At 41.6% G+C, this 24,431-nt stretch overlaps 1 protein-coding gene across 2 annotated transcripts in view; it reads left to right on the plus strand.

The window, feature by feature from the left end:
- Window positions 1–22,372, plus strand: part of Col28a1 (collagen type XXVIII alpha 1 chain) — a 185,542-nt gene extending 163,170 nt beyond the window's left edge. For both annotated transcript variants that reach the window (XM_040728558.1, XM_040728559.1), the window contains 5 exons: window positions 2,668–2,704; window positions 4,603–5,151; window positions 6,382–6,539; window positions 19,227–19,416; window positions 20,798–22,372. In XM_040728558.1, coding sequence (XP_040584492.1) covers window positions 2,668–2,704; window positions 4,603–5,151; window positions 6,382–6,539; window positions 19,227–19,416; window positions 20,798–20,970 — 1,107 coding nt within the window. In that variant the 3' untranslated portion in view covers window positions 20,971–22,372. The remainder of the gene's footprint in view (window positions 1–2,667; window positions 2,705–4,602; window positions 5,152–6,381; window positions 6,540–19,226; window positions 19,417–20,797) is intronic.
- The last annotated feature ends 2,059 nt before the right edge of the window (window positions 22,373–24,431 follow it).

Raw genomic sequence — 24,431 nt, forward strand, 5'->3', positions numbered from 1 at the left:
CAGGGGGCAGGCGCAGAACTGGTTTCTTTCATCCAGACATTTGCATATCCATTTCTCTACCATTCCCCAAAAGAGTTCATCTACCAGCTGGGCAGTGGTGGTGCACACCTTTCATCCCGGCACTAGGAAGGCAGAGGCAGGTGGATCTCTGTGAGTTCGAGACCAGCCTGGTCTACAAGAGCAAGTTCCAGGACAGCCTTCAAAGCCACAGAGAAACCCTGCCTCAAAAAAACCAGAAAAATTAAAAAGAATTCATCTGCCATGTGATGAACATTTTGCTAAAAGAAGATTGGGGCGGGTGTGGTAGCTCAGAGAAGACAAAATGATGTGTGTTAATATTTGGGGCAAGAGAGACTATCCCTTGAACAAATATTGTTTTGGTTTTTTGCTATCTTTTTTTTTTTGTAAATGTATTCAACCTTGACGGCTTTGTACAGTCCCACAGAGGGATTCAGTAATTTCCACCCTTTACCCTCTTTTATCCCCTCCTTGTTCAGCTGAACCCCTTTTTCTCAAGAAGTTCCCCCTGAAACTTTCATGTTGTATGCATGCACGTATACATGAGTGTGTGTGCGTGTGTGCATGTGTGTGTATGCGTGCATGTGTTTATCACTGAATTTAATCAGGGCTGTTTAAATGAACATGGGCGGGAGGTTATTTAAAGAACATGGGCTGCTTTTCAGAGATTTCTGATGAAAATAACCCTCCAACCATTGATGACAGTGCCCAAAGAAGGAGTGAGGTCCCATGTGCCTCCCCCTAGAAAACATGGGCAGGTTTTGGGGAGACGGCCACAGTTGCAATAAGTTCATGAATGGAATGGCCATGTCATGCCTAGAAGACATCTTTTTATGGCACATCACCTTATACTTTGGCTGTTATAGTTTTGCCACCTTTTTTCCTGCTATGTTGCCCGAGCCTTGAGTGAAATGATATGAAGGTCCCATTTAGGCCTGAGCACTCACACCTCCATTACTTACTATTAGCATTTCAACCAGTTATGGGCCGCTGCATTAGTAACAAGAGACTGTTTTAAAGACTCAGTTCCTTCAGCTCCCTCTTCCCTGTCCCCTTCAGTGTTGGTATTTCCCAGTATCTGAAGTCAGGCTTCAGTTTCCTGTCTTCAGATTCACCAGGGAAGGTCAGCTGTTAAACACAAGAGGGTTTATAGTTTGGAAGACCAGTTGAATACCATAGTAAAAATCATGAACGTGAAAAAGTATGGCAATGCCTGAAGAGGAGAGACTTGTAGTAGATTTCTCTTTGGGCTGCTAGCTCTCAAATAATGGCACAGAGACTTGTTATTAATTATGAGAGCTTGGCCTATGGCTTAGGTTTCTTCCCAACTAGCTCTTGCAACTTAACCCATTTGTATTCATCTACATCCTATCACGTGGCATTACTTCTCTTCTGTCTTGCGCCTTCTGTTTCTTCTCTGTATGGCTAGAGACTCTACTCTTCTTCTTCCCAGAGTCCTCTCTGTCCACAGAAGTCCCACCTAACCTCTTTCTAGCTATTGGCCATGCAGTTTTTATTACAACAATCACAGCAATATAACTTCACACAGTGTACAAATATCCCACAACAGAGAGCACTGCTGACACCTTCCTCTTAGATAATTTGATTAGTGAAACCGAGCATCATATTGAGAGGAATCACTTTTTTTCTTTGTCATAAAACTATTGTTAGATGAAAATAACATCAATAGTCTCCATGATGCTGCAGTTAATTTAAGTAAGCTGTGTCACCAGTTACATATATTGTGCTTACCCCAATTCTATCATTATGAATTTGTTCTTTAAAGTTTCCTTTTGTGTGCCTGTTAGTTTTGTCTTCTTACATTGACTCTGCCGTTCTTTCCTGTTGAGATCTAGGGTCCTGTTAACCATCACTTTCAGCGCCATGTGTCTAGCAAACACAGACTCTGGCCCCTGTTATCTCACCCGGTCCTTATAAACGAGCAACGAGCAACAAGCAGTACACAGTGCTGGTGGACTCACTTTGGGAACCTCTAGTCAGAGCAGATAGACAAGTTCTATGCCTGTCGATAGAGCAGACAGGCAACGGGACAGGAAGGGGCTTTTAGAAATATGAGGTCATTTCATAAGGAATCAAGAAGAATCGTAGGAAATGGAGGAGGGGACTTTAAGAAATGAGTATTTGAACAGAAGGATCAAGAATCGGTACCTCTAGGCCTCAGCACATGGTCTAAATCATTTGCCAATTGGCACCATGCCTATGGAGGCAGAACTAGCTGGGCTCAGCCCTTGTACATTCATTTCATGTAATCTGCATCATCCGCCCAAGACCCAGAAACTCTCATGTCGTCTGACACCCTGGGTCTCACTCTCATGCTGTCTGACATCCCAGGTCCACTCTCGTGTCATCTGATAGCCCAGGTCCCACTCTTATGTCGTCTCACAGCCTGGGTCCCACAGCTGACATGTATTGGGAGATATGATTTAAGGTCTAAAATTCAGAACTACCAAGTTTCACTATTCAGCCTGATTAGATCCAACTTCCAACTATTGTGCTATTTGCTTAATTTTCTCCAGTGACGGAGTGAATCAGATGATCCAATGACAATTCTAAGACAAATCTCTCAGGGTTATAGGAAGCATACTATAGTTATAATCTTAATGTTAATGCATTTTCCTTTTTCCCCAGAAAGAAGAAATTATCAAACTTATTATTGAGATATGTGGTAAGATTTAATTACCAAGAAAGTGAAATGTCCTGTACAGTATCAGCTCTAATGTGTGCTGTACTGGAGAGCTAATGTTCAGGAGATACTTGTACATGGCTGGTAGGGAAATGGGAGGCTCATCTGAAAAGTCAGTGGAAAATGGAGAGTGACATTGGGGGAGGCTGTAGGAACCCTGGGAGGCAATTGTTGTCTTGTTTCCTCAAGACTAGCTGGAGAGTAGGAGGGCTCCAGCGTATGGGTAATAGAGAGGAGGAAGGTGTGGGTGAGTAAGGGAGAGGGGAGGGGGAGGGAAACGGGATTGGTATGCAAAGTAAAAAAAAAGATTGTTTTAAAAAAGAAAAAAAAAGTAATACGCTCATCCATAGTCAATGGCACACCTGAGCCTGGTAAGAAAACTGACATAATGGAAAATCGGTTGCAAAAGCCCAGTGGGCACCTGGAGACTAGCTAATGACTATCACATGCTTTTCCCTCAGCTGGGATGTCTTTCCAAAGTGAGTTTCAATGTGATTTCTGCAACTGTGTTCTATCTCACAGGCAGGAAGATTTCAGGGGTTCACCTTGTTTCGCAAGGAAATCTAAATTCCTCCATGGCGAACACTTTAGACTCAGGGTTACCAGAAAGAGGGAATAATGACAAAGTTTAACTAAAGGAGACGATGAACGGGATAATGATGACTTTTGTGTTTGCAGCAGACAGAAGCAAGAAGAGCACTAAACCCCAGCATGTCTTAGTCTCTAGAGAACTAGCCTGAGACAGCTGGTATTTGGACAGTTAAGACACGACTTCTAGATTAGATTTCTGGGGACCCTGATTCTGAATGGTTGCTTATTGACCGTATTTTCTGGAATCCCTCTTGTCAAAGAGTTCATGGTACAGATGGACTGCTGGCCTCCTTGATAGCATGGGAACCATAATAATCCTCACAGTGGGTGACGAGTCACTGCCTAAGCAGCTGCTCTTGTGTAGACTCCAGGGCCCTAATTTACCCCCTAATTAAACATTTTCATCCTGTCACTTTATCCATCTGGCATCTCCAGTGTCACTTAAAGATGTGGTTGAAGGTTAAAATAGCAGCTTTGGGATGTAGCTTAAATACAAACTGTAGAATAAGGAGAGCAAATTCAGGACAGCTGTCACCACTGGGAGAGGAATGGAACCAAGAAAGCTTACACAGAACATGCCAAATTCTAAAAGGGTTAGACATATAGGTGTTTATTGCCTGCTACACTGTAGTTCTACTTTTTTGTTGTGTGGCACCATTAGTGGGGATATAAAAACAAATGTTTGTTCAACCCAGATAGGGAACCGATGACAGATCAAAGTAATAATGTTACCAAAGCCCAACTTGGTGAGCCAATGAGTTTATTGGGCTACTCACAGGAGTATACTGGAGGTGTTATTCACAAGAATATAAATGACTCAAAGACACTAATATTACCAGAAGACAAACCTCGCATGGGTGTCTGCTTTAAAAAAAAATTAGAATCTCAATTCTAGAACTCTCTGTTAAAAGACTAGAGAATTGCTTCCCTTCAACAGGCCCTTATGTTTCTGTATGAATCTGGTAAGTTTCAGAGACTTTCTAAGACTTGTGAGTTGTTGATTTCCTCCTTTTAGAACTTCCTTCATCTTAAGGAACTTCCATCCAGGTTAGAATATTTCAATTTGGAGGGAATTTCTACAGACAGTCCGCCATGTGTATTTTCTTAAAAGAACAAAACATGGAGTCCAAAAGAGGAGTGAGTTATAAGCTATTCCTACTGTAGCAGGAAAAGAAGACAAAGCTTTGGTTTATTCCCACCCAGCTTGACATTCTCCTATAGTAATGTTGATCTATGATGGTTTCTTTCTCATTTCTGAAGCATTTTTATTTTCTATCTTCATCGTTTAGGTTGTGGGCCCAAATGCAAAGAGACTCCACTGGAGTTGGTGTTTGTGATTGACAGTTCAGAAAGTGTGGGCCCAGAGAACTTTCAGATCATCCAAAATTTTGTCAAGACTCTGGCTGACCGGGTAGCCCTGGACCTTGCCACAGCCCGGATAGGCATAATCAACTACAGCCACAAGGTGGAGAAGGTGGCTAGCCTGAAGCAGTTCTCCAGCAAGGATGACTTCAAGCTGGTGGTAGACAATATGCAGTATCTGGGGGAGGGGACCTACACAGCCACTGCCCTGCAAGCAGCCAACGACATGTTCAAGGAGGCAAGGCCAGGGGTAAAGAAGGTGGCCTTGGTGATCACTGATGGACAGACAGATTCCCGAGATAAAAAGAAACTGGCAGACGTGGTGAAGGATGCCAATGACTCCAATGTGGAAATATTTGTGATTGGGGTGGTGAAGAAAGATGACCCCAACTTTGAAATTTTTCACCAAGAAATGAATCTCATCGCTACTGACCCAGAACACGTTTATCAGTTTGATGACTTCTTCACTCTGCAAGGTAAGGGTGTCTGCCACCGTGGAAAGGAGTTTAGGTTGTTCTTTGCAGTGTCACACCACTAGGTTATCCTGACAAAGTCCAGAAATCAGGACGTTAAAGAGGATTATGTCAACACTATGTTGTAAGCTATAAACTGCAGAATGTTGAAGACTCGGTGTTGTGACATTGAGTGCGGAGGGGACAGTCCTGTATTTATTCATGTGTAGTGAGTGCTCAGTTGGCTGTGGAGGTCAACTGGAGTTTCCATGGCTGTAGATAAGGATGAAGGGAAAGAATGGGACCTTTGATATTGTGACTATGGGTTACTGTTCAAAAGTTTCCTAACTAGAAAAAGGGCTGTAGCAAGCCAAAATCAAACAAAGCTGGCATTGAAAAGACATTTTAAAAACTTGATGATAAAGTTACAGAAGTCTAAGGAGATAAGAAATGCAAGTGATGGGGATTAGAGGTCATGTTCGAGTTGCTTGCTTTATGCTATCAATTTATCTTAAAGAATAACCTTTGGAAATATGTCACTATGCTAACCTGGTGGGCATTCTTGTATGAAATGTTTTTTCATATTTACTCTTACTTGCTAATGGGACTACTAATGTGTAGCTGAGCACTGCCACACTATCTTAGGCCCTTCCTACACCAAGTACCAAAACCATCAGCCATAGGGGTAACATACCATGCTCAGGGGTGATGAGCAGGAGTTTCATTTCCTCAATGTTCTGTGGGCTAACTGGTAGGCTCATCTGATATATTTGTTTTCACTGGGCTGTTCATGTTATAATGACCAGAAGTATCACACATTTAAGAAAATTGTTACATTTTACCAATTGAATTAAGGCTTTATCATCTTATCTGAGAGAGTTTTTAACTTGTTACAGTAATAAATATCATATTTGGACTAATTGGGGTTTCGTTAGCCCTAAAACCAGATGCAATTGCTCATTTTACATCGTATTAGGAGGCTAGTCCTGTCCACAGAATTACTCAGGGTACTGGCATTTTGGATAAATGGGCATTGATGATACTTATGCCATCTGTATTATTGTTTTACTACATACAGAGATTTGACATAGTCTTTTACAGATAATAAAAATGTTTCCTATTGTAGCTAACTTAGCAGTTCATATCAAATGATGGGAAGTATCTTATTTAAGGACATTGCTGATATCTTTAAGTAGGATTGAGTAAAGTTCCACTGCTTTCACTAAACCCCCTTTTCTGCTTCTGTTTGAAAAGATACTCTGAAGCAAAAATTGTCTAAAAAAATTTGTGAGGATTTTGATTCCTATCTCATTCAAGTTTTTGGACAATCATCCCTTCCACCTGGATTTGGGATGTCAGGTGAACAGCTTGGCACATCCACTCCAAAGCCCTCAAGAGAAATTTCCGAGTTGGTAAGTAAATGTGAGTTGATGGGTAGCTGTGAGTTGGTAACTATAGGTCAAGTAGCTGTGAGTTGGTAAGTAACTATAGGTCAGGAAGTAGCTGTGAGTTGGTAAGTAACTATAGGTCAGGAAGTAGCTGTGGGTTGGTAAGCATCTGTAGGTCAGCAAGTAGCTGTTGGCTTGCTCCTTGAACTTAAATGGTGTAGTCTTTTTGATATTGAAAACATTGTCCCTGCCCTGCCTGCTCAGAATCAGCTGAGGTATGTGTAATTTTAGGTCCTTGGATCCAAGCATTAACACCTTGATGGTAGATTTCTAGTTCTGAAATAGCTCTGGAACTTATAGCGTGAAGATGGGATTAATTTTTTCCATATTTGCTAATAATTTATTGAGTATCACGAATAATATATATATTTTTTAAAGATTTATTTATTATGTATACAGTGTTCTGTCTACATGTATGCCTGCAGGCCAGAAGAGGGCACCAGATCTCACTACAGATGGTTGTTGGTCACCATGTGGTTGCTGGGAATTGAACTCAGGACCTCTGGAAGAGCAGCCAGGGCTCTTAACCTCTGAGCCATCTCTCCAACCCCATATTTTTTAAACTGTTACCATCATTGTAAACATGTGCCCTGGAACAGATTAATACTATGTTATTTACATCTACACTCTTGTTGTAATTTGCAGATTCTCTAATAACAGGCTATAGTTCTCCCTCATTCATTAATGTGTATCCACATTGTCCCCTCTCAAATTTTCCCAATGTTTACACATATGTCCAAGTGTCAGCCTCCCAAGTTCATACCACACTTTTGTCCTTCAGAATTTCTACTTATGTTCATGGAATGGGAGGGGTAGGACTGTGCATGTTCATTGTACAAGGTGGTCTCATGGTTGGAGATTCCCGGTGAGGATAGCTGCCTTCTGGAGGTAGAGTCAAACATGACTGCCTTCTCAGCAAACTTCTGGGAAGTGACTTAAACCAGTGAGATCCAGAGAAAACTGGAGAGTCTCCCATGGTTACTTGTAAGTGCTTAATTCAATCTCTTCCTCACCATGTGCCAACTAAAGCCAGTTTAGACTGACATCTATGCTATGGATCTTGTTTAGAAACTGTGGAGGGGCTCGTGTGATTATCCGTTCAGTTCAGTAAAGCCTCTTTGTTGTTCTTTTATGAAAGTTTTATTAATACCAGGCAAGTGCAACAGAATTCTAGCGCCAGGGCTTGACTGACTAGATGAAGACCCCAGGAGACATTAGGATCAGGAGCCAGAGGCAGGCCTGTGGTGGAGTCAGGCCCAGGGTACCATTCATCCCTACAGGCACAGATTACAGAACTCACTAGATTTCTCTTCCTTATTCAGAAAGGGCAGAAAGTCCCCTGGCATTCTCCCATCTGTTGGAATATTGACTCCAAAAGAGTATTTATGTTAGGGCAAGAGACTTACACCAAATTGTTTTAATCCACACCTACAGATGCATACTAATGGTCATAGCCTGAATACTTTTGACTGACAGGCCATAGAATTTCTGTTTCAACTTGTTAGTTTTGTCTTTGAATTGCAAAAGTAGTTATAGAAAATACGTGAATAACCATGATTGTGCTCTAATAAAACTTATGTAGCAAATGTAGGCTGGGATATGACTGAGTGATAGAGGTTGTTTTCAATCCACAACACTCAAACCAAAGTAAAATATATTTATAAAGGCAAGTGAAGATGAAGATTTGGCCCAGAGGGTTTTCCTGGCCCCTGTCTATTTAAAATATTTTAAAGTAAATTGCAGACAATAGTATATGGCCAGGGATGTTTCCTTTTGACATTGTTACTTGACACTGTTGCAGTCTACAAAATCCATACTAGAGAGCCACAGAACTGAGTCACAATAAATAAATAAATAAATAAACCATAATTCTTTGTCTTAGTCATTGTTCTATTGCTGTGAAAAGACACCATGACCATGCCAAGTCTTATAAAGGAAAACACTTAATTAGGGCTTGCTTACACTTTCAGAGGTTTAGTCCATTATTGTCATGGTGGAAAGCATGCAGGCAGACATGGTGCTGAAGAGGTTCTACATCTGTATCCTCAGGCAACAGGAAGAGCGAGAGAAACAGTGGACCTGGCTTGAGCACTTGAAATCCAAAAGCCCACCCTCAGTGACACACTTCCTCCAAAGCCACACCTCCTAAACACTATCAAGTGGCACCACTTCCTAACATCCTAGCATTCAAACCTATGAACCTACCGGGGGTCGTTCTTATTCAAACCACCATGTAAGCTGACAAATTTTTGTTGTGCTACACCCCATGGCTGTCCTTGGTGGCATATGCCTCACCCTGTAAGCAAGGATTTCTCTTACCACTTGGTCTTCCAGCTGAACCAAGTTACCAACTTCCTAATAGGCATTTTGGCATTTTCTGAAGTCTTCCTTAAAGAGAACAAGCCAAGGTTTCATCCAACAAGTGTATAGAGAGACCGCTCTATACTAACTGAACCATAATTTGTTTGTGTAATTTGGTTGCCAGGAGTACATCTTGGCAATTCACTGCCATCGTGTGTTGGCTTTGCCCCCATGCTTTATTAGAAAGCTTGAATAACTCTAAGATGCACTGATCCACTAAGAGTGGTGGCAGAGGGGTGTCTGGAGCACAAGAAGTGGGACAATTACTTTCAGGAGGGGAAGTAGCAAATACTGAGCTCTACTGAGGCTAAGGGTGAAAATATGACGCACTGGCTTAAATGACGAACATTTTCATTATTCTGAAGACTGGGGGCAGGGGTCTGATTCTAATGCTAGGCTCACTTCTTGGCTTACAAGCTGGCACTTTCTTGTTACCTTCTCATATGATGGAGAGACAGCTGATATATCTCTTCTTAGAAAATCAATAATATCATTCACCAGATCCCCTTATAGCCCCAACACTTCCCAAAGGACACACCTTCAAATACTTTTACTCCAAGTTTTAATATGTGAATTCTGGAGGAACACCAATTTGGTTCATAAAAAGGAGCAGACCTTTTTCTCATAATGGGTTGTCATCAGTAATTTCTTAAGGGGAGAGTAGAGGGAAAGGTACTCCTAGCCCAGGAAACATGTAAGAAGTGTAGGTGTGGGTTTCAAAGTTCATGCATGGGATTTCAAGAGAAGAGAAAGACTTCAGTCCAGTTAGTAAACTAAGGTATATGTGGCAAAATGGAGGATTTTAAAGCTGGACTGGTACTTTGAAAACGAATTACAAATGGTTTCATATGTCATGCCAAGGAGTCTGAACTTTGTCCACAGACAAGACAGCTAGGTGGGTGGGTAGCATTGTGTAAAGCAAAGGCCACATGGTCACAGTTGTTTCACAGGAAGAATAACTGGTTATAGAAGGGAAGATAGGAGGAGAGGGTGAGGAGACTGTGATAAGAATCTTGATGAGAGGTTATAAGCTTATAAATAAACTGAGCAGGGGCAATAGAAATAGAAAGGTGTAGATTAGGAAGCTTTTTCCAGGTAGAATTACCAAGATTTGGTGAGTTGGCAGTTAGAGCAAAGGCGGGTTTTGATGTGACCATGGGGATACTAGCTTAAAGATAAGATAGATTGAAATGCCATAGACTACAAAGAAGACTACATGGTAGAGGGTGGGAGTAGGGAGAGAAAAACTTTTTAAAAGGAAGATAATGAAGTTTGTTTATACCATGTTAAGTGTCTTAGTAGTATCCAAGGAGAAGTTAACATAGGAATGAGGAACAAGAGGGCCGGGCCGCATGCCTTTGGTATGGTATCTAGGAATTCCAACCACCCTGAGAGGCAAGTGTCTTTAACAGATGATGACAGGAAAATCACTTTAGCTGGGGGTGGGGGTAGTAAGATATTGGAAGCTTGCAATGAATCCAAACTTCTTGGAATGCTCCTGAGTCAGTAGGTTTTCTTAGTAGGAGAATTTGTAAGCAACTAGTTTCCCAAACTATTTATTCTGAGCAGACTTATGTACATTTATATTCAGCTTAAACCTTTGAGATACCTGAAAAATCTCATTGGTTAAAAATAGATGGACATGCACAGAAATGAAATGTTATTATAACTGTGTCCATATATAAATAGCCATCATCTTAGTCACTGTTCTACTGCTGTGAAGAGATACCATGACCAAAACATCTCTTACAAAAGAAAGCCTTTAATTGGGGCTTGCTTACTATTCTAGAGAATTAGTCCGTGATCATCATGTTGGGAAGCAGACAGTCATGGCATTGGAGTAGTAGCTGAGAGCTTTACATCCTGATCCATAGGTAGCATAGAAAGAGAGAAAGAGAGAGGGGGTAGAGGAGGAGATGAGCTTGAGATGGGTTTTTTGAAGGGCTGCCTCTAACAAGGTCACACCTGCTAATCCTTCCCAAACAGTTCCACTAACCAAGGGCCAAGCATTTAAACATAGGAGCACATGAGCCCATGAGGGGCATTCTCATCCAAACACCCAGCTCTATTCTGTGCATGAGTATCTATCTGTATAGCTGTAACATCCAAGCATCTAAAAGAAAGTGAAATAATCAAAGTCTTTAGGTTCTCAAAATGTTTCCAAGTCTGTACTAGGCCGTATTACACAGTAGGTAAATTCTCCTAGAAGTCCCATTTTGTCTCTGTCTTTTGAGGGTCTAACTATGTATCTCTGATTGTCCTGGAACTCTGAAGTATATCAGGCTGCCCCTGGTCACCACAGAAATTCACCTGCCTCTGCCTCCAGAGTGCTGGGACTGAAGATGTGCATCACTATGCACGGCTTGACCATAAATAGGAATTTATAAAACCAAAAGTCTTCTGATTTGGGTGGAGAGACAGCCTATGGAATGGTTAAAATACCTTTACCACCCATACATCTTACAAAGAGTTAAAGAGTTACTATCTAGAATATACAAAGTACCCCCCCTCATTGTTCTTGGTGTTTTTTTTTTTCTAGCCCCATGTTGGAACTCCAAAATGTTGTTGATTTTTTTATTCTTTGCTCTTACTCTTTGGCTCTTTTGGGGGACCCTAAGTAAATCACACACACAGAGTCTTATTCTTACTTATAAATGCCTGGCCTTAGCTTGGCTTGTTTCTTGCCAGCTTTTCTTAAATTATCCTTACTACCTTTTGCCTCTGAGCTTTTTCCTTTTCTTTTCTTCTTTTCTTCTTTTTTTTTGGTTTTTACGAGACAGGGTTTCTCTGTATTGTTTTGGAGGCTGTCGGTCCAGCCTGGCCTCGAACTCACAGAGATCCGCCTGCCTCTGCCTCCCGAGTGCTGGGATTAAAGGCATGCGCCACCACCGCCCGGCCAGACTTTTTTTCCTTTTCTTACTTCTGTATTTCACCCTTACTCATGGCTGACTGTGCGGCTGGGTTGCTGGGTGGCTGGCCCCAGACATCCTCCTCTCCTTGTTCTTTCTCGCTTCTTTCTTCTTTCTCCAGTTTTCTCCTTTTATTTACCCTCTCTGTCTGCCAGCCCCATCTATCCTTTCTCCTTCCTCACTATTGACCCTTCAGCTCTTTATTTGGCCATCGGGTATTTTAGATGGGCAAAGAATAAGAGCTTCACAGAGTTAAACAAATGCAGCATAAACAACAGCAACCTATATTTACATCGTTAAACAATTGTTCCAGAGCATAAACAAATGTAACACACCTCAAAGTAATATTCTATAATACACCATCAAAAAAACCCCAAAAATCCTCAATTTGAAAGTGGAGTTCTCACAAAATGAGACACAAATGGCTGAGAAACATTTAAGAAATGTTCAAAATACTTAGCCGTCAGGAAAATACAAATTAAAACTACTTTAGGATTTCATCTTATGCTAGTCAGAAGAGGTAAGTTTAAGAAAAAATGATGGAAAATGCTGGCATGGGATGTGAAGAAAGGGGAACATATACTCACTGCTGGTGTGAGTACAGATTGGTGCAACCAGTATGGAAATTGGTATAGAAGTTCCTCATATATCCAGAAATAGATCTACCGTATGATTCAACTATACCCCTCCTTCGCATACATATGAAGAACTCTATATCCTACTGTCTTAGTTGGGCTTTCTATTGCTGTGACGAAACACCATGAACCGAAAGCAAGCTGGGGAGGAAAGGGTTTATTCAGCTCACACTTCCACAGCACTGTTCATCATTGAAGGAAGTCAGGACAGGAACTAAAACAGGACAAGATCCTGGAGGCAGGAGCTGATGCAGAGGCCATGGAGGGATGCTGATGGCTGGTTTGCTTCCCCTGGCTTGCTCAGTTTGGTTTCTTATAGAACCTAGAACCACCCGGCCGGGGATGGAAACACCCACAATGGGCTGGGCCCTCCCCCATCAATCACTAATTAAGAAAATGCCTTACAATTGTATCTTAGGGAGGCAGTTTCTCAATTAAGGTTCCCTCCTTTCAGATAACTGTGAAGTTGACATGAGATTAGTCAGCAAACATGCTACAGAGATACTTGCTCAGCCATGCTTGTTGCTGCCCTATTCATGAAAGCCAAGAAATGGAAACCACCTGTTTCTTTCATCAACTGATGAATAGGAAAATAAAAATGTGCATTCACACAGCGGAATCTTATTCAACCGTCAAGGAAAATAAAGTTTGTAGGCAAATGGACAGAGCTTGGCACAATCATTCTGACTGAGGAAACTCAGATTCAGAAAGACAAACATAACAAGTTTTCTTATTTGTGTATGTTAGTTTTGAATATGCAGATATGTATGTTCCATATTTGGAATACCCGCAGAGGTCTGGAAATTAGTGAGGGGCCATGGGAGAGGGCTCCAAAGTACGGGGGAGAGAGCATAGTGATATAAAGGGTTAAGGGAGAGTAATGAAGTGGGAAAGGTTAAGTGGAGTGGAGGGGTAGGAGGACAGTGAAAATGAGAGGGATAAATAATAAAGGACAAAAAATCCAGAGAAAACATTCTGCTGTAGATGCTTCCTAAATAGTTGGTGGCATTAATAATGTTAACACTTTGCATTTGTTTATTTTTTCTGGCTTGCACAGTTTTGTTTAAGATTTTCATCATATAGGTGAAAACAAGGCAGGGAAATTAATTAAACATCAACTTATCAGGTCAACAGTTATATCCAGTAATGGTCCATTAATTCCATGAGCATCTTCATTTCCTGTGTGAAGCTGCCTTCCACGATTCTAAATGAACTAATAATTAGTGTCGGTGCGTGCGTGTTAATCCACTTGAACTAGTTTCTTGCAGACTTCCTGACATTTTTTCATTTTGCAGAAGTAGAAAGGAATGAAATCTTATCTACTCTTGAAAAAAACTTTTTGTATCATGAAAAATTCTTCCTCAACTGCTTATAAACTTGGATAACTGACAGCCAGACCACTTTTCCCTGGAGGAGGAGGAGGAGGATGTGGGTTTTATGTACATAATGGTTCCCTAGCAACCAGATGACTGACAGCCAAACTAGTGTGGGTTGAGCCCCAGGGGTAGCTTTGTAACCAGCTAGAGGAGGTGTGATGGAGGAAGCCGGGAAGGGAGTTGCCCTCTTCCTGATAGCCCCCTGAGGTCTTCAACGCTAGCAAGCACGAGTCTACATCGCAGAAGGTCAGCACAGGGCTGCCATACGGCTGCTTGTGCGGTCACGTGATCAGCCGATGGCTTCTGTATCTAGTTCTCCCTCTCTTCCGGTTCATCATCCCATCTCAAGGTCACCCAAACAAGTCATTTCTGAGCCTGGGAAGTTTTGTTTGTCTGTTTTCTTAAGATGGGGCCTTATTTTGTAGTCTGAGCCGACCTGAAAGTCACGATGCAGCCTAGGCTGGCTTCGAATTCATGACGGGCCTCCTGCTTCAGCCTCCCGTGTGCTGTGATTACAGACTTGAGCCAACCCGCCTGGTTTCTACCGGAACCTTCTCAAAGAACTGCTACCCCGGTCAGGTTCAGACTTGAGGCTGGGGCTGAGTATGTTGCTTCATCCTACAATGTGAGCCTCCGTCCTCAGCTCTGACGTGGCACGCTATTTAATCCTCCTCCCGTGTTCTTCAATGCTTCCCTCTGCTTGGTCCAAGCTGAGACTTGCCTTCTCCACCCCACTAGACTCTTTCCCCAGGCTCACTGAGTAGCTTTCAGATTCACCCACCTTAAAAATGAAGCAACCCTTCCCGATTTCACTCGGCTCTTTTGGCAATACCGTTGGTTATTTCTATCTGCTAAGAATAAAATTATCCCTTGTAGGCTGCTGTCCTGTGCTCCATCTTTCTCTTGCTTTTTTGGCTTTTTATTCTTTCTGCATGTCTCTGATCTGTTACTCCTTCACTCCCTCCATTCCCCCATTTCCCTTGCTTCTACTCCTCACCCTCCTCTCATTCTCTCTCATACTTTATCCTTCTTCCTTCTCCTGTAGCTCCCTTACTTTATAGAAAGTTCCCTGAAGTCAGCGTATAGCCTCCACCACGCCTCTGCACACGGCCACTAAGGACCAGCTCATTACCAAATCCTTACTTGAGCCCTCATTTTAGTGTCTCACGATAGCCACAGTCTGAAGCTGAATTTCCACCCCTTTCTTGGTACATTTCTGTTACTTCAGGAATTCCTTTCTCTTTCTCTGTCTGCCCCTTACATATAGACAGCCCTCAGCTCTCTCTCCCCCCTTTGTTCTCTTCTGAGATTTATTTTCAACTAGTTCTTTTTGTCTTCTATACTCTCCTAGTGAGTTCCAGTGACACACATCCTGACAACTGCCACACCTCTCTCCCCAATTCAGACCTTGCTTCTGGCCCCCAAAGTCACCCTTCTGATGACCTTTGTGTGCCTTATTCTGACTATTCCACAGGTGGTTAGCCCTGGTAGTCACCATGTTTCTCTTCTAGTTTCCCTTCTGTGGTACAATCCCAATAACCAGCTAGTCATCTCTCAGGGAACCTGGCATAAGTCCAGAGCATGATCCCCCATACTTACTTGCACTGTCTGTCTTCTCTAGAATGTTCTTGACATTCCTCTGTATATTCTATGAGCTTCTCTTTTCACTGTATCATTATGTGATGGATCAAGAACTCTCCTTTGCTTATATTAATAATATCACCACATGGTCATAGTCTTTGCTAAATTATCTGTAGCTTATTAATTACCTATTCACAATGTCATTTTTCTCCTTCTTAAAAAATGTCATTTTTTACTTGCATAATTTATTATGACTGAATTTTCTTAGGCATCTGCTTATAATAGAACAACTGATGCTAACTTGCTACTAAGGCCCTGTGACAGAGTAGGAGAAATAGCATGGATGTTTGACAGTATCTGTATTTTCTTTGGATGTGCTATAAAATAAAATTTTGTAGGCTACTGAATCTTATTATAATGACTATGACAAAGTACCCTATCCAAAGGCCATAATCAAGGGTACCGAAAATGTCAAGAGGCATCAGGCCATATTTATTGTTGTTTAGTTTCTCTGCTGCTGGCAAGGTGAAGCTGACATCCTGAAATCCTTAAATGGTCATGACTAAATCACATCTACAGATGTGCTTGTGTTGGGCAAATCCCAATTTACTTGTTTATAAAATAAAATTAATATTCTCTTGTGGCGAGAAAGTAAAAATCTCAGCAAAACCTATGGAACAACTAATTATTGGAAGGTGAAGTTGCTGGGTAAGCACTGACTATTGCTGATGACTTATTACCCCTAAATGTGAGGTGTTCTGTCCTATGGAATAGAAAACAAGGCACCTGAACAAACCGAGAGCTACCTAGAAGAAATACTGCAGACACAGAGTCAAAACACTTGGTGTGTATTCTCAGTGCTGAGAATATATACTTTATTTCCTCAGCTTTGAAATCTATGATTTTGCATTTTATTATTTCTAAAATAGAAATGCATCTATTTCCTGTTTATAGAGAGACTTCTAAGTTCCCTTGTGTTACTTCACGGTGGATGACATTCAAAATACGGGAGGCTTTAAGCTGAGTGCAGTCCTGCATTCTACCTCTGTGAAGGCCCCAGACATCCCCGGGAAGGGCAGCCCAGGTGCAAGGTGGTTTACAAGTGCTGATGGACCGCCAAGAATAGTCACCACCTGGGATAGTTCATCTAGGAGGAATCCAGTAAAGCCAGATAGACACCTTTAAAGATGTTGCCTGTGGCTACCAAGTGATCTTCCATACTGAAAAACACTGAGTCTGAACACAGCAGTGTACTTGCTTAAAAAAAACAAACCTTAGAGTTATTTATTTTATTATTTCATATGTATGAGTGTTTTGCATATATATATATGTATGTATGTATGTATGTATGTATGTATGTATGTGTACCATGTGAGTGCTTGGAAGCCTCCAAGTCAGAGGAGGAAACTGGATCTCCATGTGACTGTAGTTTTAGATGGCTGTGAGCTGCCATGTGGGTGCTGGGAATTGAACCCAGGCCCTCTGCAAGAGCAAGTGCTTTTAAGCAATGAGCCGCCGACTCTCCAACTCTGAGCTCACTTTTGAACAGTATGATAGAGCGGAAATGGACAGAATGGTGGCAGGTTTGGGGTTTCATGTTTAAGCTTTAGAACTCACTTTCAGACAGTGGCTGTCGTGTTACACACAAATGAGAAATCAAGTTACAGTCCCAGTCTGCATTTTTTGTTGTTGTTGTTAAAAATATATTCACACAGGAAAAAAATTAGAGTAGGGAAAATATATCAACAGTAATTATCTGTGAGTAGAATTGCTTCTGATTTCTACTTTATTCTTTTTGCTTGTCCATTATTTTCTAAAATTCCTTTCAGCAAACATGTTTGCTTTTGTAAGAAGGAAGAAAAATTTTAAATTGCCAACCACAACAATTACACATTTGTTTAATGGTATCAAACTTTACTGCGCCAAAAGACTGATGGAATTATTTTCATTTATAGAAGAAAGTTAATTGTGTTTATTCTGAAACATGGTGTGATGTTACAGTGGTGGAAATTCCCAAGTGGTCATGTGATTTAGGAAGCAAATAAGCATTTCTACATGGAGAAAGGAGGGACTTCTAAGGCTCTAGGACTTGAGCTCAGCAAAGACTCTGAAGGCAGAGGTACCTCCTTTAAGACGGTGGTTCTCAGCCTTGGGTCTCGACCCCTTTAGGGGTCTAATATCAGATACAGTGCATGTCAGATATTTATATTGCAGTTAACATCAGTAGCAGAATTACAGTCACGAAGTAGCAATGAAAATGATTTTATGGCTGGGGGTCACCACAGCATGAGGTGCTAAAGGAAGGTTGAGAACCATTGTTCTGAGGAAACCATGCCGCCCAGAGCACAGGACACTCCCCTCAGAGACCCTCTGCTCCCCTGGTAGACTCCTGCCAGGGGCTTTTCTTTTGGTAAAGAGGCAATGGGAAGGAAGAGAACAGTCTCTTTCCTGGGTCAGAGCCTTTTTCCCTTCCTATTGGAGAAGAGGGGACTGAACACTTTCCTTCCAGCCTTAAAATGTTCTATTCTAAGACAGGAAGGGGCAGGCATACCCAGGCAATCAGATTAAAGTGTGACCACTGGATAGGGTGTGTGAGTATGTGTATGTGTGTTTGCACCTGTGCACACGGAATCCAAAGCTATGAAAAGGTAGATAGCAGAGGGCATCTAATGAATTCAGATGGTTCTGCTTACTGTCTAGGATCGATGGTTTAAAAAGCATCCAAAAAACTACTTTATTTAGTTCATAGATTTGCTTACTGCAATGAAGAAAAAGGAGGAGAATGAAGGGTCTTGTAAGAATAACCATGCTGGGCTAGGACCGAGGTTGAGTGACTGACTACACTCCATGTCGCTGAGATCCAGGAAAGAAAATAAAAAAGGACCCCACTTCCAATTATTCCTACAAGTGACTTGTCTAGCTCTTGATAATGGTCAAGAAAATGATGTTTTCTTAAGCAAGTACTTTCCCCATTTCATTATATCTCATAAATTCTGATGAAACTTGAAAGTTTTGTTCTAAAAAATTTGCTTTTGGAGCTATAATCTTGTATGCCTTAGAGATCAAGTGTTTCTCAGAATTCTTAGAAGCTTGGCACTCCACAACAGTGGGTGTTATGTGGGCCCTGGGTAACAGTAGGAGAAGGCACAGGATTTTCCCCTGGGATTGAGCAAGCAATCAAATGGAACGCTAAGGGCTTTCATTTAAATTTTGTTATGCTCTGTCTGCTGTTCCTATTCTCTGACCAAAACTTCATTGAGATGTTTCAAAATATCTCAGTAAGACTCTAGTGTTAGGAAATTAAGTAAAAAGACCAGAAAGTGGTAAATTAGTGTTGATTTTCTTTATAGCAATAGCTAAAAGTTGAATGAAGGTCATTTCTTTCCAGTTTTATATATTTCATGCCCTGCATGCAATTCTCCCCGGAAGTTTTCCAGCAGAACATCTGTACCCATATGTAGGCAATGAGTGTGCATACACTAGAACCCACAGAAAGTATCAGGAAAGTGACCTTTCTCTAGTCAGGCCTGGGACAGGATTTTGTGAGCTTTACTTGAGGCAGTCAGTATTGGACAGCTGGGGCGACACAGCAATGATAAGCTTTGTCTATATTTTCCAAGAAATCAGTTAGCTTTGTTGAGTTGACATCAGAAACAAAAAATTGTAATTTTTTTACTTCTTTCTTTGTGTGTGTGTGTTATGAATGTGATATGTATATGTGATGTCTGTGTGTGTATGTGTTATATGAATGTGGTGTGTGTGTGTGTGTATGTGTGTGTGTGCACGCAGTTTAACATATCTAGAGGCCAGAATGAAGAGAATGAACCTTCCCTGTTGACTGAAGCTGGTAACTTGGCTGTCCCGATCCCACCTGAGGCCACCAGTGTACTTGAGCCATTTCTCAACAACTCCGAGACAAAGGAAACCGGAATTCAAAATCCCAATTTGATTTTACAGTCAGAAAAATCTCTGTACAAAGGTAAGAGACATCTGTCACACAGCCGCTGTATCTGCAATGTGAGAGAAGCACACAAGTGGTCTCTAGAATGTCCTCTGAGGAAATGCTGTAACTTAATAGGGAAGACAAAGCCAGTTTCAGCTGAGTCGTATGGACCAGAACAGCTGTCTGGGAGCAATGTGGTTATGGAAATGTTACAGTACAGGTCTTAACCTGAATGTCTTAGAGGTGATTGTTTTCCACTGCCACGGCCTCGGCGACTCTGTGTTCTTCTCAAAGGCAGATATTTCGGTTTTTGACCCTCGACTGTATAACTTGTATTTGGACCCAGCAACATGTTTTCTATGAGCTCATATACATACAGAGAAAATGCATCACTGAGTATATTTTGCAACATACAAAAAAGCAACAATATCCAAGTCCGGCAGAAGCTTAGATGAACTTGAAAACAAGTTGCACAATCTGTTATTTAGTTCTTGAGGTGGGAGTTGTGTGAATCTGTTCTTTTCCATTAGGTCTAGGGAGTCTTTGTAGCAGAAGTAGATTTAGAGATCAGTTTTAGCAAATATATGAAGACACACACTGAATGTGAGGAAACCATTAGGGGAGCTGGAGTGAAGACGGGCTTTGTTGCAGAGACAAAGTTCTTTAACACATGACTGTCTCCGAGCACTGTCCTGAGAAGCTTTTTTCTGTTTGTCTGGCTTTTCTTACCTTGGGATAATTTCCTCAGGTAGAAAATAAGAATCAAAGCACTCTGTATTGTTGATCAATGAGAAGGGATTTAAGAAGTTGGAGCCTCCAATTCAGTTAGCAGAATGTGGCCTTATTGTTTTGGCGCTCCTGAAGTTCCTAGTAACTGACATTAGATGGTCATGCCCTGTCTTCTTGGGTCCTGCGACAGCTGTCCTTTAAAAAGAAAATGAACATCAAGACTGCCCTCTGGTGCTTGTGTGTTATCTAAAGTAAAAGACAGAAGTCCTGTGCTGGGCACAGAAGTACTAGTCCTCCGGAGGGGAAGGGTGGAACATTGCAAGTTCAGGGCCAGCCTGGGCTGCCTAGTGAGACTGTTGTAAGAAATCTATCTTCTCCTATCAGCTAATTCCCCAGAGATATTAGCTAGTGGATTCTCACTTATGCCTTCTTGGAAATGTGCAACTTTCCAAAAGTTGAAAGACTTGATTTTGAAGGAGTGGATAGTGGTAGAGTTCCTGGTGGTGGGCAGAATATTTGGAGTAATATAGAAATCTTTAAATAACATAGAACCATATTTTCTCAGTTGGCCTGTTACTATGCATAAAGAATAAAAAGTTTATGTTACTTTACTTCATAAAGCATCCTCCCCATGTCTTCAATGGAACAAAAAAACCTTCTAGTAACCTCCACCCCCTTTTCTCCCTAGATCCAAGATGTGAGGAAGCCCTGAAACCTGGAAACTGTGGAGACTATGTAGTTAGATGGTATTATGACAAGCAGGTTAACTCTTGTGCTCGCTTTTGGTTCAGCGGCTGCAACGGCTCAGGAAACAGATTCCACAGTGAAAGGGAATGTCAAGAAACCTGCCTTAAGCGATGAAGAAGTGCATCAGCCTGCTTCAATCAGAGGCTTAGAAAGAGGCCAACACAAACAGTGTGCCACATCTGAGCATGCACTAAGTAGTGATAGTTCGTAAACGGACAGAACCCTCACAACCACCACCCATATTGTATTTTTTTAACCCATTATACTATTATGTAGGATATATAGTATTACTAGCTGCCTCCCAGGTGAGGAAACTAAGACTCTCACACTTTTAGTGGCTTGTCAGCTGTCACCCAGCTAAAGGGTAGAAGTACTAGGGATTTGGGCTCAGCTGTGTGACTTTAGAACAGAGGTTTTATCTGCTTCACAACCTGCAGCTTGGTCCTGATTCCCGATCATTCTATTACACATATGATGTCAGGTCAAACCCCACCCTGCCTGTGGCCCGACTCTTACAGAATGGCTTGTGAAGGGAATGGCTCTGGTTTGAACATTGGAGGTGGTAGGAATGTTCACATGTGTGCTGGGATAATGGTAGAGGATGATGAGTGAAGAAATTAGCACAAAGTGATGGCACAGAGAAACACATCTGAAATAAATTTACTAATTGTATGATACATGGACACTTCCCATTCTTCCTTGGTATCAAAGCCTTTTGTATGCTTGAACCATGTATTAAAAGGAAGCAGGTGTTCCATTTTTTCTTTACAGACACATGAATGTGACTGGATTTTATGGTGAGGGAAGGAGAATTAAGTCCGCCATTTTGTAATAAGTTTGTTACCTCAAGTGTGGGAAGGCTGAGAGTTCTAAGATAGTATTTTAACACATCATCAACAACATGCTTTCTCCCCCTTGGCTTGTCATCCTCATCCAAGCTGGATACCAAAAGGCTCCTGGTGAAAATAACATTACAGGGGTTTCCATGGTATAATTAAAATTGCATTATGTAATATTTTTTATTAAAAAAGAATACATACACTTTGTCTTTCAGTTTTAAAACAGGATGAGACAGGCAGTAGCCACATCACCTAGAGATTAGACCAAAGCCTTTACTCTATGGAAGTCCCCATGCCCCTCCCTTGATGCCTTTCTATGCCAGGGATATCCTGCTTCCAGCTTTGGGTCACTATTGGCTTTTCTATGTAATCTTACATGTAAAAATACCCGTATCTCTACGGATGTCTAAATAATATATAGTTAGTCTTGCATAGCTTTGTAAGAATGATTCTCGACTTCTGTAACTTAATATATTAATTTAGCTTTATAATCAATCCATGTTTTACTTACATAAATACATTCCCAAATAACTTATTTCTTAGATGTTGGCGTACTAGAGAACTTTTACTGAAATATGTGATTTGCTAGCTGACATTGTTATTCATATGCAAATATTTATGTGAATGTCATACTTGTGTAATATTTGTGAGAATATATAACAATATATTTAATCATTGCTTTGGCTGTGACCGAGCTGTTTCTGTTTTATTTTTTTCACTATTCCATCAGCATTACTGAGGATGTTTCATATTTGTATCCCTGGATACACACATTCCAGGTTTTCAAGGGTATTTACCCTAGCTGGAATTTCTGAGATTCATGTATATCTATGCATGTGTTCAAAACTAGTATATATCATGCCAGTTTTCTCCCCAAAGTGAACCAGTTTATTGTAGGTTCCCACCGGTTGTGTCAGAGGTATTATTGTCTAAAGCATACCAGCTATACTGTCATTTGATACTTACTGTTGGCAGATTTCTTCCTTTTGCTTAGATGACTATAATACGGTAAGTGTCTTGTTTTGATGTGGTGTTCTCTGGGAACACCTTAGCCAGCTTCAATACCATCTGTGCTGCTGCTTCTGTGAAATGCCTGTTTATAACCACAGATGATTTTTTAAATTAGATTGTACTGTTTTCTTTATTGAGTTCTTGGAGTCCTTATGTATTTTGAGCTCTGTTTTTCTCGGTGTTTATATTGCTAACACGTGTATAGCCACCTGCCCCTCTCCTTGTCTCTTTCCCCTCCCCCGCCCCAGCATTTGTTTTCTGCTTTAAGTTCTTTTTTCTTTTCCTGTTTTTAGAGAGGGCTTCTCTGTGTAGCCCTGACTGTCCAGGAACTAGCTCTGTAGACCAGGCTGGCCTTGAACTCACAGAGATCTACCTGCTCCTGCCCCCTGAGTGGTAAGATTAGAGGCGTGCGCCGCCTTCTGTTTTAATTTCGAATGCAGTGAAGCCTACAATTTTTATTTTCCCCGCTCAGTTTCTAATCCATCTTTCCTGGGGGAATGGCTTCCCTGGACCAGAAATCATCAAGTGCGGGCAGCAGCTCTCTACCTTCCCACCTTGGTGCCTGGTGCTTGATTCCTTAACTACTGACAGCTCTTGGGTGGTTTCAGAATAGCGTCACTTTTTGTCCTTCATCTTCTTTAGCTGACCATGAATGAAGGTATGAGCTTGGACATGAAGGTGATGACTCTATTACAGTTTTCTTCTTTTATTGTGGTGGAATTAAGGGCGTTGAGCATTATCTTCTGAACATCTAGTGATGCCTTATAAAGTGTGTATTAGTCACCGTATGTTGTTGGAAAAGTCAAAAGATTTCAGAACATCTCGCTGCAATTTTGTCAGGAACAAAAGTATTTATATTCCCTTTTCAAGCTTTTCATATCTTTGGTCCCACAGGAAGATGAAATGCAAACACATTGCATGTTGACTTGGGTTTCTTCTTTTGTCTGGGCATCCTCCTGACTATGTCCTAAGAGTTCAAGGACAATCAGGAGCCCTCCCCTCCTCCTCCCCTCCCCCCCCCCCCCGCCCTCACTTTGTGCTGTCTTCTTAATCCTGCCGCCCATGCCCAGCACTGCAGACCCACACACCTACCTTCTGTCTTCCCCTTGTCACAGTGACCACAAGCTCATCTGCTTCACGTATCCTGGGGTACGTCTGCTTCTTGCCACCGTAACAAATGACCACAGCCTTAGTTGGCTGAAATAGCAAAAAACGTGTGAATGTGCTGTTACGTGGACTAACACTAGTGTGTCTGGTGCCCCCTGTGCGACCTCTGAGGACCTGAGGGAGAACCCTTTTCTCTTTTCCAACCTTGCATTGCTTGACAAGGGTCCCCTTGTATCTCAGTTCCTGTGTGTGTGTCTGTCTGTCTGTCTCCCCCACCCCGTATGTCTCTCTGTGTCTCTCTGCCTCCCTTACTCCCCTTCTTCCCCCTCTTATGTTTATTAAGACAAGATCGCACTCTGCAGCCTCCATGTTGTGCTATCCTGCTCTGCCTCCCGAGTGCTAGGATGGAAAGCATGTGTATGAGACTCCACTACTCTGTTTTCCTTTCTTTTAATTTTTTTTTTATTTTTCATTGTGGGTTTTTTTTTATCACAGCTGAGACAGGAACTTACTACGGCGTAGCCCGAAGTGGCCTAAAACTCATGGTGATCCTCCTGCCTCAGCCTTCCCAGTGCTGGGATTACAGTTGTATGCCACCAGATCCAATGCTTCCCTGTT

The sequence above is a fragment of the Mesocricetus auratus genome, unplaced genomic scaffold (genome assembly GCF_017639785.1).
Source record: "Mesocricetus auratus isolate SY011 unplaced genomic scaffold, BCM_Maur_2.0 Super-Scaffold_100019, whole genome shotgun sequence".
Classification (NCBI taxonomy): domain Eukaryota; kingdom Metazoa; phylum Chordata; class Mammalia; order Rodentia; family Cricetidae; genus Mesocricetus; species Mesocricetus auratus.